At 36.6% G+C, this 16,912-nt stretch overlaps 1 protein-coding gene across 1 annotated transcript in view; it reads right to left on the reverse strand.

Moving 5' to 3' along the window:
• Positions 1 to 1,318: 1,318 nt before the first annotated feature.
• LOC133516361 (uncharacterized) overlaps positions 1,319 to 16,912 on the reverse strand; it is a 29,196-nt gene continuing 13,602 nt past the window's right edge. The window contains exons 2-6 of the mRNA XM_061849269.1: positions 12,415 to 12,557; positions 11,759 to 11,873; positions 6,842 to 7,040; positions 3,924 to 4,089; positions 1,319 to 1,887 (exon numbers count right to left, since the gene is read on the reverse strand). Coding sequence (XP_061705253.1) covers positions 1,783 to 1,887; positions 3,924 to 4,089; positions 6,842 to 7,040; positions 11,759 to 11,873; positions 12,415 to 12,557 — 728 coding nt within the window. The 3' untranslated portion in view covers positions 1,319 to 1,782. The remainder of the gene's footprint in view (positions 1,888 to 3,923; positions 4,090 to 6,841; positions 7,041 to 11,758; positions 11,874 to 12,414; positions 12,558 to 16,912) is intronic.

A 16,912-nucleotide genomic window follows, 5' to 3' on the forward strand; every position in this document is an offset into this window, starting at 1 on the left:
GACTCAGAATATACATCAGCGGGAAACGATTATCGCGAAGAAGCGAGGGCCTTTATAAAGAATAACATGATATATCTAAGTAAAGTAGATACACGGTTAACGTTAGACTTAGGAATACCTAATATTACTTTTAAGGAATAAAATATTCCTTGTAATATTTTTGGGTAAGCAGTGTCAATGACAAAGGCCGTGGTAGGATAAGGGGACATCTTGTGCCTTAATAGTTTTTCCGTCTGGTTTTATATGATTTTGTGCCACGTCATTAGTAAGCGCTATATAAAATTGCAGCATTCGTCTCTTCTCATTTTTGCATATAAGAAAATGTTTTTTTTTTCACGAATACCTATTTCCTATTCAATGGAACGAATGCTTTCGTGCTTTATATATGTACACTTAGTTGAGACCAGCAATAAACAGGTTAACATTCTATATAAAATAAGACAAATTCACGGGTATTTTTTTACGGGTAAAAAATCAGGCGGAAAGCTATTATTAAAGGACAAGATGTTCTCTTATCCTGCCACGGCTATTGTTTTATATACGTAATCTTATATGGCATGAAAAGGGAGCGCATATTGTAGTTAATTAGAGGAAACATAAGTTAAGTAAAACGTTTATTTACATACAAGGTACAGAAATTTACATTGTTGCGGTAACGAATTTATCTTATACAACAAAATGCAATAAATATATTTACAGGAGAAATTAATATGTACTTATCACCGTAAATAAACATCATCATATCTCGATAAATATTTAAAATAAATAGAAGAGAAGAAGAAGAGAATCTGGAAGAGAATCTGGTTGTCTGGAAGAGATCGCTTTTTAGCGATAAGACCGCCTGTTGTTTACCTCTTCTTTATGTGTTGTATTATTTGTACTGTTTCTGTATTGAGGTGTGCAATCAAGAGTATTTGTATTGTATTGTATTGTAAAATAAACATTTGGGCAGTTATTGTACACCAAGAAGTAATTTTATTCTAATAGTTCATTATTATTCGCTCTAAAAAAAACTTATTTACGATTCAAGTGCAGAAAATAGGAAATTCGCAACGAGTGGCGATAAATTAAAGCACGACCGAAGGAAGTGTTTTAAATCGACACGAGTTGCGAATTACCTATTCGCACGTGTATCGTACAACGTTTTTACAGTTCATATGGCTCTTTAAAGTTTCGACATATGTATGGAAAGTGCTCATTCCCGCACGCGTGCGGGAAAGTAGTACCATATGTACTGTAAAAGTTTATTTTGGTTTTAATTATATTCAAATTTTACATGAATTACCATCTAAACACATTGGTCTAAATACAGGTTATGATACATAATTAAACACATCAAGAATACTCTTTTTACAAAAAAATATATCTTTATTTTGGTAACTTATAGTTTCAGTCAAAAGCTTTGATAACGCAAGTAAGTCCACATTGACTATATTTATAGAGCTCTACTGGGCTTTTGAGTCCAGCAACATTCAGCCGTTCGCCGAGCGCGAGCGAGTTAACTGCTTTGACGAATCAGTATAAGAACGATCTTTCATTATGCAGTTATTTCGGATCTTGAGGTCACGTTATTTGTTTGCCCAGTAATTGACTTGCCCAAGCTGGCGCAACCCTCAATAATTTATAGTCAGCACACACTACACGAGCGTTAGAAAATGACGCAGCGAGTTTTTCTATGACCGGCATATCCTTATGACACATTCACTCGATTCATTCGATTTATTTGTAGTAAGGAATCCGATGTACAAGCTCGCATGTGGAATGGATTTAGGTGCTGCTGCATCAGGTGGGTTCCAGCGGCGACGGGGCCTCCTTGGTCTTCTCGTGTGGGCTGCCTTCCGCGTCACCGCTGTTCCCGCTGTGCACCGCCACCGACGTCAGCGGCACCTGTCGATCAGCAACATAAAACAATAACCATGTGATGGGCTCTCAACTTTTGTTACAAGCCATTTCAAGGTAAGACGTTCTTACATTTAATGCGGATACGCACGCCGCTCCGGTGCGCGAGCGGTACATTGCTAGAGTCAAACCAAGATAAGTTGGCAGCGTTTTTGATAGCCCAGACTGTGCACGGGTTATTTTAAATGTCAAACTTCTATGAAATGATGACGTTTACTTGACACTTGCACGGTCTGGGCTATCAAAATCGCTGCCAACTTATCTTGGTCTGACTCTATTTACGTGTATTGCGCTATTAGTAGTGTGAAAACTGCGTAAGACTCGACTCTTATACTGTAATATTTATATGGTGTCTGTGAATTGCGCATTTAACGATAAAACAAGTTTTTATAACTACCCGTTCTAGTGGCCGTGGAGTAAAGTTTCCAATTAGAGGTCTCTCTTTTTAATTATATCATAACTTGATATTTTCAGCCTGCATTACAGCTACGGCTTTTAATTAACAGAAATTATCCATACTTTGTTAACCAAGTTTATCAACTTTGGACGAGAACAATTTAAGTTTATAGGAAGATAAGTTGACATTGAATAAGAATAAGAATAAGAATAATTTATTATCATAAAATAATACATAGTAAAAGTTGCACAAATGCTGTCCTGTGTGTCCCAAACTAGGCTGAGCCTGTATCTTGGGACCCACCGAGCCGGTTCTACATAAACATTTTACCCAATTATATACTAGGATGTATAACAAATTATCAGAAGTTAAATTAAATTACATTTAAAGTAAATTACAAGTACATTTAACATTATTAGGTTGGTTAAAGTAAATTACATTTTACATTATAAGGTTGAGAGCTAGGGTAAATACAACGATGAACAAAGTAAATGAAAAGGAGTACTTATTCTATGCTAACGATAAAATTGGAATCTTTCAGCTTTGACATATGTGTGTAGTGTATGTATGTGTGTATGTGTGTGTATGTGTATGTGTGTGTGTGTGTGTGTGTGTGTGTGTGTGTGTGTGTGTGTGTGTGTGTGTGTGTGTGTGTGTGTGTGTGTGTGTGTGTGTGTGTGTGTGTGTGTGTATGTGAGTTATACCCACTAACATAGCTTTAAATTCGCATAATATCTTCCGTGTCGTTGTATGAGAGGGAAGCAAACCAGTTCCTTAACTTCTTTTTTACATTGTGCATTGACGAGTGTTATTTGTTTCCTGACAGTCCTGAACAAACATACCTTTAAAGCAGTTTACGGTAAGCAGCGTTTTTATGATTATTTCTGTATTAAGTGTACAACATGTTTATAATAAGGAAATAAATGTTAAAATTGTGACAGATCAAATGTTATTCTACTAGGTACACATACAATATAAACAGCAACAGTCGATCCGCAGGGCAAGCTGCAGCATGTACACGGCGGCCGCTAGCAACGATACGGACACGTTCTTATGTTAATATCTGCTGTTGGGGCAAGATAGTAGCAGCTATATACCACAGAGACAGCAGTGCAAGTGTGCATGTTGGAGTGACGCGGCGGTGGGGACAGTGACGCGGCGGCGGGGACAGCGACGCGTCGCACTGCAGGTCGAGCTGCAGCATGAACACAGCGGACGTTAGCGTTGACTCGGATACGTTTTTATGTTAATTGCTGCTGCTGGGGCAAGACAGCAGCAGCTAAATACCATAGACACAGCAGTGCAGGTGTGCATTTCGGAGTGACGCGGCGGCGGGGACAGCGTCGCGTCTCACTGCAGGTCGAGCTGCAGCAGGAACACAGCGGACGTTAACGTTGACTCGGATACGTTCTTATGTTAACTGCTGCTGCTGGGGCAAGACAGCAGTAGCTAAATACCATAGACACAGCAGTGCAGGAGTGCATGTTGGAGTGACGCAGCGGCGGGGACAGCGACGCGTCGCACTGCAGGTCGAGCTGCAGCATGAACACAGCGGTCGTTAGCGTTGACACGGACACGTTCTTATGTGAACTGCTGCTGCTGTGGCAAGATAGTAGCAGCTAAATACCATAGACACAGCAGTGCAGGTGTGCATATCAGAGTGACGCGGCGGTGGGGACAGCGACGCATCGTACCGCAGGTCGAGCTGCAGCATGAACACGGCAGCCGCTAGCGTCGACACGGACACAGACAACTGCGCACCCGCCACGCCTATGCACGTACTGCTGCCGCATCTGTCAAAGTAAATCCATTGTATGTTTTTGTTGTATCCGTTATTGACAGTAGCAAAGAGAGAGCTCCTCTCTCTTTCAATAATTAGAAATTCGATTTTCGAAACTCGCTTACAATAATTTGAAATCCGGGTTACTAAGACTCTTTTGGAAATGCTTCATATTTTTAGAATTACGGGACTCATGTGTTTGGTAAACATCACTCCAACTTAACAACAACAGACTGCACTCCCAAGACTAACTGAGAACTAGAAAGACAAATTAGGATCTAAATCTCCGTTTTACCCACGCACATTACAACCGGCTCAGGGTTTCTCTAATCCCCGGCTATGGTTGATAGTAAAGCTCGTAGGCAAATTGAACGGGATATAAATGTTTCTTCCAGTAGCAACTGTAATTGTAACTGAAACCACTTAGTTTTACGCCGAAATCCACAGCTACTTAATTACACAGATTGTGCTTCAATATCTACTAGGTATTTGATTAGGTTTTCATTTTCAATAGGATGGCTTCTTTGGGCCATTTGATTAAAATTATTAAGCTTATAATATTAAATGAAATTGGTTGGTAGTTTCGATACTCTTGGCATCCATTTATTAATTGATTTTTGGTAAATACCTAATATAGTAATGTTACCTAAATAGGTAGATCTTGACCAGACAGATTTTTGTCTCCAAAAATAATGATCGATTAATCTAATTGGGCACGTCACATCTGAGTTCGACATAGTATTTACCTGCACAGGTAAATGTATGATGTAGCCATCAGTTAATTAGTTAGTTTCTACCCAATTTGTTCCTTTTGACAACTTTATTCCAATTTGCACACTAAATATTGCATTGTAACATCAATGCTAGATTTTTACCCTTGCTTAGTCGATTTAACAAAGAAACAATTACATCTGTCGGCTTATTCGAACATAGAGCATTCAATTAGAATTGTCCATCAAGCCAAACAATTTACGAATAAACCGTAGAAATGCGATCCAATCGTCTATAAATAAAGGAACCGCTTGGGCTCGCGTAAACAATGCGTGGCCTTACCGACAATGCGCTATTAACTGGAGTGCTCTTTCTTGTTTTGAGACTTATTGCTCCTTTAAATCGTTTAATTGATCATTCTGAGTACTATCATGTCGTTGTTATAAAGTTTACCGTCTAGGTATTAAATTATTATCGTGTTTCACTTTGAAACCGTTTCCTTTACGACAACGTTTTAGTTTTACGCTCGCGTTTGTTCCAAATCACAGAAAATACGATTCCGTCAACATGTTAGGTTCTAGAAAAGAGTTATTAGAGCTATCTGTAGCTAGTTTTTTAAAGTCTACTTTCAGTTAGTTACTTGTATTTAATGCAAAATGTGAATCGTGATCGAATCAGTCTTGGTGAGTCTTAGTTCTGAGGACACTATTTTTGTACCTTTAAGTATATTACTACGAGTATACAACTTTACATTATGTCTCTCGAATAATAGATCCAACCAAGTCGGGTTCAATAATGTTCGACATATAAAAGCGTCAAAATTGTAATAGTTGTTTACGTGACTGCTGCATAATATCTAATATTGTGCTCTTGCTAACGTTTTCATTCTATATTCAGCATTCTTGGTTATTGTCTATGAATTTGTTGTATTACAACAAGCTAAATTTATTTCGTTCCTTTCTTTGTAAGGCGTAAACGTTCTTTGCGGCTAATTATATTATAGGACATTAATACACAAATTGACAATAAGTCCCACAGTAAGCTCATAACGTTTGTGTTGTGGATACTTATACAACGAAATTTTGATTTTATTTATTTATTTGGCTCACAAAACAAGTTACAGACAATATCGGAAATTATAGTATTAGCATACAGTTCAGATCTAGGCTATAACTCGAAAATATGTGTGCACAGAAGGATAAGGACATATAAAGTACAATTTATCGCTAGAGAGGTGAGATGTAATTTCTACGCTAGATTGTGGACAAAAAGGTAAAATAAACAGTAGCTAGATTTAGCATAAATAGAGTTGCATACGCTAGTTATTAAACTAAGTCTAATACTAAAACCAAATTATAAAAAGTCAAAAGTAAAACTAAAATATAAATCGAAAATTGATAATTATGAACGTAGCTTATGGACACAACATTTTGCGGATTTTATTTTTGAATGTGGGTAAGCTGCATTCAAATATGTACATCTAAGGATGGATTCTCGGTAACGGTTTCGTTATATAAGCGACTCATTCTTGTTATCGTGTTATAAAATGATGTATTGTTTTTGTAAATCTGTAGATGAAATATTTTAAGTGAGGCGTTGTGACATTTGTATCGAGTGATAAAATTTAGAAGAGAAAGAAGGGTGGAACAGTCAATTTTGGAGTGTATAATTTTATAAAGTATTAACAGTTCGCTGCATATATAATATATACACCGAAGAATAATGACTAAGGAACAAATATCCGTGTTCATCACACCTAATAATGTTACTAATGCCTAATAAAATGTAACATTAAGGGGAACCACGTGTATCGTACATTGTATATTATTTCAAATTCAACTTTTCTCTGTCACCACTTGTCTCAATGTTTTTAATCAAATCTTACGTAAAATTTTGTTCTCGTCCCGGTTGCCGATTGAGTTGAAACTTATAGCAACTTAGGTGACACTGAAATGTTAAATTAAAGCATGATTAAACCAATTGATATCGGATCGACCGCCCGCGACGACAGCCAGCCGCCGTAGCTACGGGTGCAGTATATTTCTGGTACTTACCCGATATTTAAGAGCGATCTGATACAAAAGGCCAGCATGGCAACGTGGGCTGTTAGAGCTGCCGTCCACAACAGCGTGAGAGGCACGGCGGCGCATGGCGAGGGGCCCAGCGCGCGCCACGGGGCGCCCCACGCGCGCGGCGCACCCGCCCTCGAGTACGGCCAGCCGCCGAAGCCACGACTGTAGTACACTGAAGTTGCTGCAAGGTCAAACGTAGTCTTATTGCGCTTACCCGACATTTATTTATAATTATCAATGCCTGCTTCCTAGGCAGGGTCACTGCCGACTAGGCTAGGATCGAGGCCGTATATCCATTAATATAGGTATTGAATTTGCTAAATATTGGTCATTTAGCATACGAAGCTCTTTGCTTGATTAGCCTATAGTTCATATTTACTGTCGCGTATGGTTGGTGTCACTCTACTAGGTTATTCATTACTGTATACCTAGATATTTTTCTAGCAGGAACAGAATTTGCTTAGTGCTTACCACAATAAAAATATCGACAATCTTGTTATCGATAAGTACATACTACTTCAACGAAGTATACATATTTAAGTAAAAGAGAAAGAGGGTCATTAATACATCAGTGCGATACTGTTAATAATAAAAAACTAAGATACACCTACACTGTAGCCATATACAGAGACACAGACACAGATTTACTATGGGATCAAAAATGGGTTTAATATACTACATGTTGTATCATTCTGCGTCAATTTGAAAGACAATTTGGGTGTGTGTTTATCATGGAGTGACTTATGGGAGAATTAATTCAGTGACACGAAGAAAGAAAGTTACAAAAGGGTTTCAATTTGTTTTCTAAAGTATGTAAAATATAAATAAATTTATAATTTTGTTACTATTATCTATTTTTAACGCACCCTATTACCCTATATTTTTCTTTGCATTACCTCTATCACGTTGAAGTGGCACTTATCGATAACAGGACTGTCGATGTTTTTATTTTGTCATACACTTAGACGTCAACGTTCGTGCTACAAAAATATCTAGGTATAGAATCATTACATTTACAGAGCAGCCTTGACTTTGTGCTACTTATGTTCTCCTCGTAAAATAGGCTCAAACTCAAACCCAGCCTACACATTAACATTGTTTGGCACTTAGTTCGAATAGAACCACCGACTTTTATATCGCCATGATTTAACCGTCTTCAAAAAATATTTCTTCACGGAATAATCAGATTCCGATATTAAAAAAACATATTCTGTATAATATTATTCATTTGTTTTTTTTTTTTATAGGAATAAAAAAACACCAAAAAAGGATAAAGAATAATGAGAGAGGAGCATAAAAAAATCTAAGGAGGACCTAGATAATTGAAATCAAATATAGGTAAAAAACTTAAGTCACCTGTTGTATGTAGTTAGTTGTGACGTGTTCGAAAAGACAATACATGTTTAAAAGACACACACAAACAAAACAAATGTCTATTCGAACACGTCACAATTTTTTCATTAAATAACACGTTATCAAGATAGAGGTGTGATTATATTGTTTCTGTAATGTACAAATTTAATCATTTTCATTGGTGAATTTCGAAGATAAGGGGGCGGGGGGTATTTTTTTAACATTTTATTTCATAGAACTTTCATGAAATAATGGAACGCAAAAAAAAAGTATTAGCATGTACAATTTAAGCTACATATTTCAAATGATACCCCATTTAACATTGTAAGTAACTAGAATTCAAAATTTTGCCCCTTCTTCATACTAGACATTTTCCATAATTAATAAAATAAAATAAAAATCAACATTTTCTACGTGTCGGGGTTAGCGTTCTTCATAACTGTTCCAAATTTCAAAGTTCTTGAGATATTTAGCAATGCGACAGACGGACGGACAGACTGACAGGAGTCGCACCATAAGGTTTCCTTTTGTACCTCTTTGGTATGTACGGAACTCTAAAAAACTGACTATAATGCCATCCAATTAATCAAAACCCTATGAAACGGCCTTCAACCGCCGGAAGGCCCCTTTACAACCATGCAGGGCTTTCTACAAATTCAGGGTGCTCGTAAAACTCAACCCATGGAAATCGGTAAAGTATTACCAGATTCCAGATAAAAAGGGAAATGTGGCTCAATTCAAATTCGTTTTATGACAGCTCGTGACATCGCTTAAGATACAACTTTAACTTCATGCGACAGTGTAGATACCAACTGAAAAATACTTTTTCATTTTTGAAAAACGCCCATAATTGAAAGTAATACGTTTCAGTTCTAGGGCGTTTTATTTCCCAAATACGATCTAATTTTTTTTTGAGAACTAACTGAATAGATTTTTGATATAGGTAATATATTCATTAACTTGATCCATAAATAACGATTCTTTAACATAAATTGTTAATTGAAAGTACCTCAAGTAAAATTATAAGTACAATACAAAGTATACGAGTATATTTACTAGCTTCTGCTTGCGATTTCGTCCGTGTGATGATATATGTCCTTTCCCGGGCCTCAAGCTATCTTCATACTAAATTTCATCTAAACCGGTTCAGTGGCTTAAAGCCTGAAGAGGTAACCGACAGACAGACAGACGGACAGACAGGCAGACAGAAGAGACAGATTTTCGCATTTATAATATTAGTAAGTAGTTCGACCTTTCACGTCGAACTTAAATTAAACGTCACGTCGAATTTAAATGATGGCCTCTATGACTAATTCCATCAAGTGTTCATGTAAAAATAAGTACTTACCAGTTTTTTGGCCTTAATAATTTTTTTTTAAGAAATATGTTTTACCGTAACTTTATTGTTTATATGTTCCTAATTTCTAATTCGTGTAAATTCTTAAATTATTGTATTGTTCAGTAGGTATAGCTAAGTAAAACTACTTACACAAATTCATGAATTATAAAAGTAGGCACCAAGAAAGACAAACTGAATTGCGATACAAACTTAGCTTTGCCATTTAAAAAGTTTTGTCCACGTACACCCAGCTGCAAAAATGCATTATGAATTCCATTCATAATGTGTCCATGCAATTTTCACTTTACATCGACAATGTTGTATCAAAGGCCACAAAATGCAACAAAGTTTTTAATCGTTCTTTTTGTATAATATTTATGGTTTCCAGTTTTTCCTTTTGCTTAAGTTTTTGAATACATGAAAAGAAACGTCTGTCAGGCCACATTAAATATTTTACCTTTGAATATTTGACCATTAAATTCTGAGATCATTTTGTTTTTCCCTTTGCGTAAAAAAGACAAGGTAAGTATTTGAAGAAAAGCCATTGATTTGGAAGCATTTATTTTACCTTTCAAAGCCTTATTGCCGATTCCGATCAATCCCGGCGGTATCCCCAGATGCTTTCCTAAAGCATTACGTAACTTAAGCCGTTGGAAGCCAATAAGGTGAGCCACATACCTTTTAAGGGCCTAATTTTGAGAACTTTCATAACAGAGAATAATAGGTCTTTCTTCAGGGGCCAGGAATGGCTTGCCATTTAGTATAACTCGAAGAAGAACCTGTAATATATTATATATTTTCCATAAATACCTAAGGACTCTACAACGATTTTTTTCGCATTTAAAATTCGTTTTATGCAGGTTTCACTGATACTGGTTATACCTAATTTGAGTCACGCGAGTTCCAACCGATGTTATTCGTGTTTGAGTTTATTTATTTATAAAATGCAAGCAAATTTAAAGTGAGCGGGCACATAATTAAGCATCTCTATTTTAAGTTGTACCAAAATGTTTTTTGTTAAAATTGGGAATTTTTCTACTATTTCTACTCAGAATCACGAGCTTTTTCTATTTTTACTCAGAAAAAAAGTTTTCCGAAAATGTTTGGTTCGTTTGGTTACGTTTCTCAATACAACCTTATATACCGTAACAAAACGGTTTTTTTTATGAAAGAGCTCGTGTTCTGAGTGGAAATAATATGAACATTCTAAAATCTAAAATGCAAGTTGGGGATACAACTTTCAATAGAAATTTCCAGTTATCACGTTTCATAAAATCCTTATTTTTTTCTTTTTAATGAAATATACCGTAGTTGAGTAGTTACCGATTTCCTAAACTAACTACTCAACTCGGTATGGTATATTTTATTTAATGTAAAACGGTACATTTTGTTGTATATTTTATGCTTGTTCTGGTCAAATCTTACAAGCTAAATTATATCCATTTCCCATTATTCGATTGAGCTGAATCTTCACATATACATTATGTAAGTTGGGTGACAATACAATATTGTGATAAAACAACGCAACCTAATTGTCTTTGGGTTTTGTTAGAATTGTTACGATAAGTATTAATTTCCTGTTGAAAGAAAAGTACAGCCAGTACAGTAGTAGGTACTTTTACTTGCTGCTTGTATCAAAAATGAAATTTGCATGTCTTTGAGTCCCGTTTGTTCATAAAGCTCGTTGAAACTAATACTGCTTTTTCAAACAAGTCGGTCTGCGAGTAAATGAGATTTCCTGAGGCACGTCAAAAGTACCTTCAGTAAAATATATTTAGCCCTAAATTATACGAAAGACAATCCGCGAAACCAATTAATGATGTTACGTGCTCGTTTTCCTTGAAATGTAAACCATCGTTACGTGTAATAAAGTTGTTTTCAGAATGAAACGGTAAAATGAGAGAGAAATAAGAGTCCGCAAGTTATTATGTGTAAGAAAGCAATTACCTATCCTTGGCAAAACATTTAATTACGAAATTTTAAAAGTGGTTTTTAAGACATTCAATTCAGTAAGCGTATTATTGAAATACGAGTGATAGAAATTGTAAATCTAGTGGTATTGGTGGTTCATGGGATGTAACTTATATTTAACTGTGAAATCGGTAAGATTGATAAGAGCTTAATGTAAGAAGTTAGTCACGCATAACTATAATCAATCTTCAGCCGGCTTACTGCTCTGTGTATGAACAATGTATTATAGTGGTTACCTGCCGCCAGTACTGTGATGCCCCCCGCCGGCACTCCGAGCCCGAGCTCGACCTGCTGTCTCTCCTCCAACCAGCCCACAGCTCCCACCACTATTCCGCCGATACCGCACACGATCTATACAAAATACTGTTTTAATGCTTTGTTTCAAACTTATTTGTTGGCTAAACGGAGATTTTATTGTTCATAAAAAAGAGAGATGTATAACTACCAAGTTCTTGACTATGGACTACGAACCATTGCAGGATCAATTTACGATTATTGCTCAATGCTGATGAACCAGCAGAAGTGTGACCTCGAAATTTGTAACAGCTATGCGCTCAGTGAGTGTGTGATGGTAATGTACTAGTGCAGAAAATGTGATTTTATCTCCAGAGCACGCAGCCGTAGGCTACTGTTGCGCGCGTCATCTTTGCGTTTCGACGCCGCACACCGTCCGAAAAACTAACCGCTGCTTCATGCTAGAAACTAAATAATGATGGAAGTGTTGTAAGATCTATGGCTGACGCTCACACAGGGGCCTGTTTACACATGTATTAATGTTTATTGCGAGTTCATTTCGTTTAGTGGCAAATGTATGAACTCGCAATAAACACCATCCAATGTGTAACCAGGTCCTAATGTGAACGCCAGCCACACTTATCCGTATTAATTTTACCTGCAGCACTCGCACCCGCAAAGCGATGGCGAAGGGGTAGAGCTGCAGGCCGCCGCCGAGCGGATCGTCTTCGCCCTTCGACGCGCCGCTCACCGCGCTACACACTGATTGCTTGCGCGACCACATCACTGCTTGCGGAAACACTATAAGATAAAAGTTGTAGTTAAATACCTAACCAGGGAATCATTTAACATATTTTGATCGTAATTTCCAGGCTAAAACGCCTACGCAACTGCCATAATAATTTCTCAAGGGACCCATTTTTCTTCAAGCGGACTTCGCCCTGTTTGTCCGAAAAAATGTAGGTGCCTAATGAAAATATATATCTACTCTTAACTTCCATAAATTCAGTTTTCTTGTTTCAGCACTTCTGGCAGTTATCCGTATAATGATGAAAAAATTAAAGTAATTAAGCTGCATCACAGCTTAGTAATCTTAAAGATAATCGGACGGAGATTTTATAATGACTACTGAATATCTTTACACGACTAAGGGAAGGCTTTATGCTTATATACTGTACATGTAGGTATAGATGACAGGATGTTTTTTTTGTGTTCCACCATAGCACCAAAACTACTAAGCCGATTTTGACTAGTGCGGTGTCAAGCGATTTTTGTATAACGCGGGTAACTAAGGCTTTCATCAACGTTATTAAAAGTTTTTTTTTACGAAAGTTTTTTGAAGTTTACAGTACTATACTCATACAACCCGGTTATTTAAATTACTAAATTGCTATTACAGCAGCGGTTTTACTTCAAGGATCTGTAACATATCTAGAAGCTATGGTTTCAAAGACGTTCCTAAAAAAATACCATGACAAAGTTTTACTTTAAGGTAAGTTAAAGACAGCTTGTTTTTAATAAGCAAGAACTGGCAAATGCTAAAGTGTGATTAAACCTAACAAATTGCTTTACTTAAAACTTTCTATAAAAAATGTCCAACTTTTTGCTACTTAGGTATTAGAACGCCGATAAGTAGAAATAGATAGTAGAATAGGCCCTTTATTACTTTTGGATGTAGCTCAGTCAGCCTTATTACTCCACATACATAAAAAAAAACTTTTATAATCTACTTACATAATTCAACGTTTGTTGCCTTTTTAATTTTACTAAAATATATTTAAATTGCAGTGAAACTTCTCTTAATAAGCTTTGATTGAAACGTGGCTATGGTGCACCAACATTAACACGCTATTCTCGTATATTTAAGTTGTATCTCTTTACTTACTGTACGTATAGTATAAAACAAACAAAATGTTTGAAAAAACTTAAACCCAATACGTTTTTTTAAATATATAATTTCCCTCTAAGAAGAAAAGAAATGTAGCCTAGACATTACACAAGGTACAGTCAGCATCAATACAACGGATGAAGAATGATTTTCATGAATAGAGGATCGGGAATCAAACTATTTACATTGGTAAATTTGTTTGGGACCCTCGTTGCGCAAGGCGGGTTTGACCGTTTACTTGTGATATTGTAACTGAATCTTCCTTTTTTTTCTATAACAGATTGGAAAAAATTAGGTTTACAAACTGACCAGCGAATTCCCAATCTTAATTGAAAAGGATAATTCAATTTGATCAAACGATATAAACGGGGTTTGGGATTTCTAACGTGAGTCATCCTTTATTATTCATCCCAGCCGTTATTGGCACTCCCAACCGGCAGCTTGGTTCGATTTGGTTTTAATGAGTAGAGGTCAAATTCAATTTGTTTTACCAATTGGTAAATCGTTACACCTCTATAAAACAAATTCGTTTATTGACCTGACAGACAATGCACAGCCTTAACCTGTAGGTGGCCAAAGAGTATAATAATATATGTAAAGTGAGTAATAGTTGACTCTGTTCACCGAGCTCAGATCACCCGGGTCAATTAAGTTAACTAAAAATATACTTAGTTCACCTATGATTTTCTTGGGGCTATTAAGTAAACTTTAAGTATATGTGATCCCCTTTGTAACGTTATTCTCGTATATTCTTCAAATGATGTAGAGCACTACTAAGAAAGGTAACAAGGTAGGGGGCCAGAATTGGGTTAAAAGTTTATAACGACTTGTACTCGGACAAAATAGCGGGCGGAGCGTGCCGAGTGGTATCGCCAGAGCGTGTCGAGCGGTCATATCATATCATATATTTATTGCGATCATGTTGGTACAAACAAATACAGGTGAAGCTTACAAAATTAAGGCACAACATGAGACCCTGTTAGGGTATTGCAAAACTATAACTAAAATCACACACAAAACGCGGTATCGGCAGAACGTGCCGAACGGCATCGGCAGAACGTGCCGGGCGGCATCGGCATCGGCAGAGCGTGCCGGGCGGCAAATATGATAGCTTTTGTAAAAAAAAACTTTGATGTCCCCTTTATTCTGCCTATGGAGATTATTTATCTATCTAAATCGGTTCAGTGACAGCACTGACAGCAGTTTAAGCGTGAAGAGGTAACAAACAGACAGAGTTACTTCAGCAGTTAGGAGCTAAAAATTGTCTACAAAAGTAAGAGAGTTATCCAAATTATAATACCAGTCATTAATTAGACCCTACTCATAGTGTCGTGTTCCTGCCGGTGAGTAAGGTTGCCAGAGCTCAACAAGGTGGGGGGGTTTGGGGTCGGCAACGCGCATGTTGATGAGGAGTACCTCTGGAGTTGCAGGCGTACATAGGCTACGGAGACTGCTTACCATCAGGTGGGCCGTATGCTTGTTTGCCACCGACGTAGTATAAAAAAGACGCTGACAGTTCATAACACAAAAATATGGTCATAACTACAAAAAAAAGCAGATCTAATTCGTAACTTGTTATTACAATGTGAATAAGCTTCATGGTTTCGAAGGTAATTGATGTAAAAAAGTGATAAAAAAACACTCTGTTTCTCGATCCATTAGATAACAGCGCGTTCAGCGGCCGATATTGAAATAATAAATGATAAAGTATCAAGTGGAAGCTTAATGTTTTAAAAGAGAAAAAATGGATACCGAAATTTATTTTTCATCAGACTAGCTCGTGAACGGTGTTATTGTATGCCAGCATACTGAAATAGAATACCCTACATTGTGCCCACGGGTGTAATAGCTTTTTTTATTCATTGTGCTCATGGGCATATTGGGCATAATCCTTTTTAACTGACTTCAAGATTCCAAAAGGAGGAGGTTCTCAATTCGGTTGTATGTTTTTTTTAATGTTTGTTACTTTATAACTCCGTCATTTCTGAACTGATTATGAATTTTTTTTTGATTGAGTTTATATATATACAGATTGGCCCCGTTTTAGTCAAAAGTCAGTTCTGATGAGGAGATCCATGAGGAGTCGAGGGAACTCTTCAAATCTGAAGGGCATAACATATAGTGTAGCCGCCGTGAGAGAGATTGGCAATATTTGATCAGTACAAAAGGTGGTTTAAATTTAGGTGCCTCTAATTGGCCGCGTTACAATATATATGGAGCACTCCTATTGGTGCTTTTGAAAAGCCTCCGAATACTAGCTATGCCCGACGGCTGCGTTTAGCTACTGCATTGGGAATATTTTTATATAATAATAAGTTGCTTTCGTAACATATAGTGATTTTTGAATTTTCATCAATAAATAAAGCATTTACATTAAAAAAGTGACATTTGGTGCAGTGGAACTGCTGATGCTGATCAGAATGGAACTCTTCTACGACTCATAGTTCCCGCTTGACATTTCTCGTCTTTCTCATATAGGTTTTCAAGACAAATTTTTGTCAAGCTCGAGATTGATGGTTGAATCTATAAAGAATCAAGGGAACTCTTTAAATGTGAAAGGCATACATATAGTGATTTCTGTATTTTCTTCAACAAATCAAGCATTTAAAAAAGTAATATTTGATGAAATGGAACTGCTGATGATGATCAGGATGGATCTCTTCAACGACGCATAATTCACGTTTGGCAATTTGTCCTCTTAGTTGGGTTTGGCAAGTAAATTAGATTATCAAGACATTTTTTTTCATTGTACGAAATCCAAAGTCAACAATAAGTAATCTTTCTTTCACCGGTCTCCTTCATTAAAGTCGTTACTTTTTCTTTAAAAAAATGCATGTAAGTTTAAATGAGTATTTCTTTTAAATGACGCTTAATATTTTTTTTATGTATGATTATAAATATTTAATATGAATATAATAGTCGTTTAAAATATTTTTAATCATTTTCAATCGTTGCTGAATGCCAATTATCTGTCAAAAATTACAACACGGCGGACAAATGTTTGAAATGTCACGGTATTAAAAACTGTTTCGCTAAAAATTTAGTCTTTTCCTCACAAGTGTGATGAAAAACATTGTGTGTGTCACGGGCGGTACAAGAAATACGAACTCGTGTTAATTAAACCCTCACCTTCAGTTTCGGGCTTATAATTAAGGCTTGTTCGTCAATTCTTGTTTACCGCCCTTAATATATAATAGCCTGATCTAACAGGGTTTCACACTAATATCGATTTGCCGATTATGTTAAGCAGGGAAATATTACGAACCAC

The sequence above is a fragment of the Cydia pomonella genome, chromosome 3, assembly GCF_033807575.1.
Source record: "Cydia pomonella isolate Wapato2018A chromosome 3, ilCydPomo1, whole genome shotgun sequence".
In the NCBI taxonomy this organism is placed as follows: domain Eukaryota; kingdom Metazoa; phylum Arthropoda; class Insecta; order Lepidoptera; family Tortricidae; genus Cydia; species Cydia pomonella.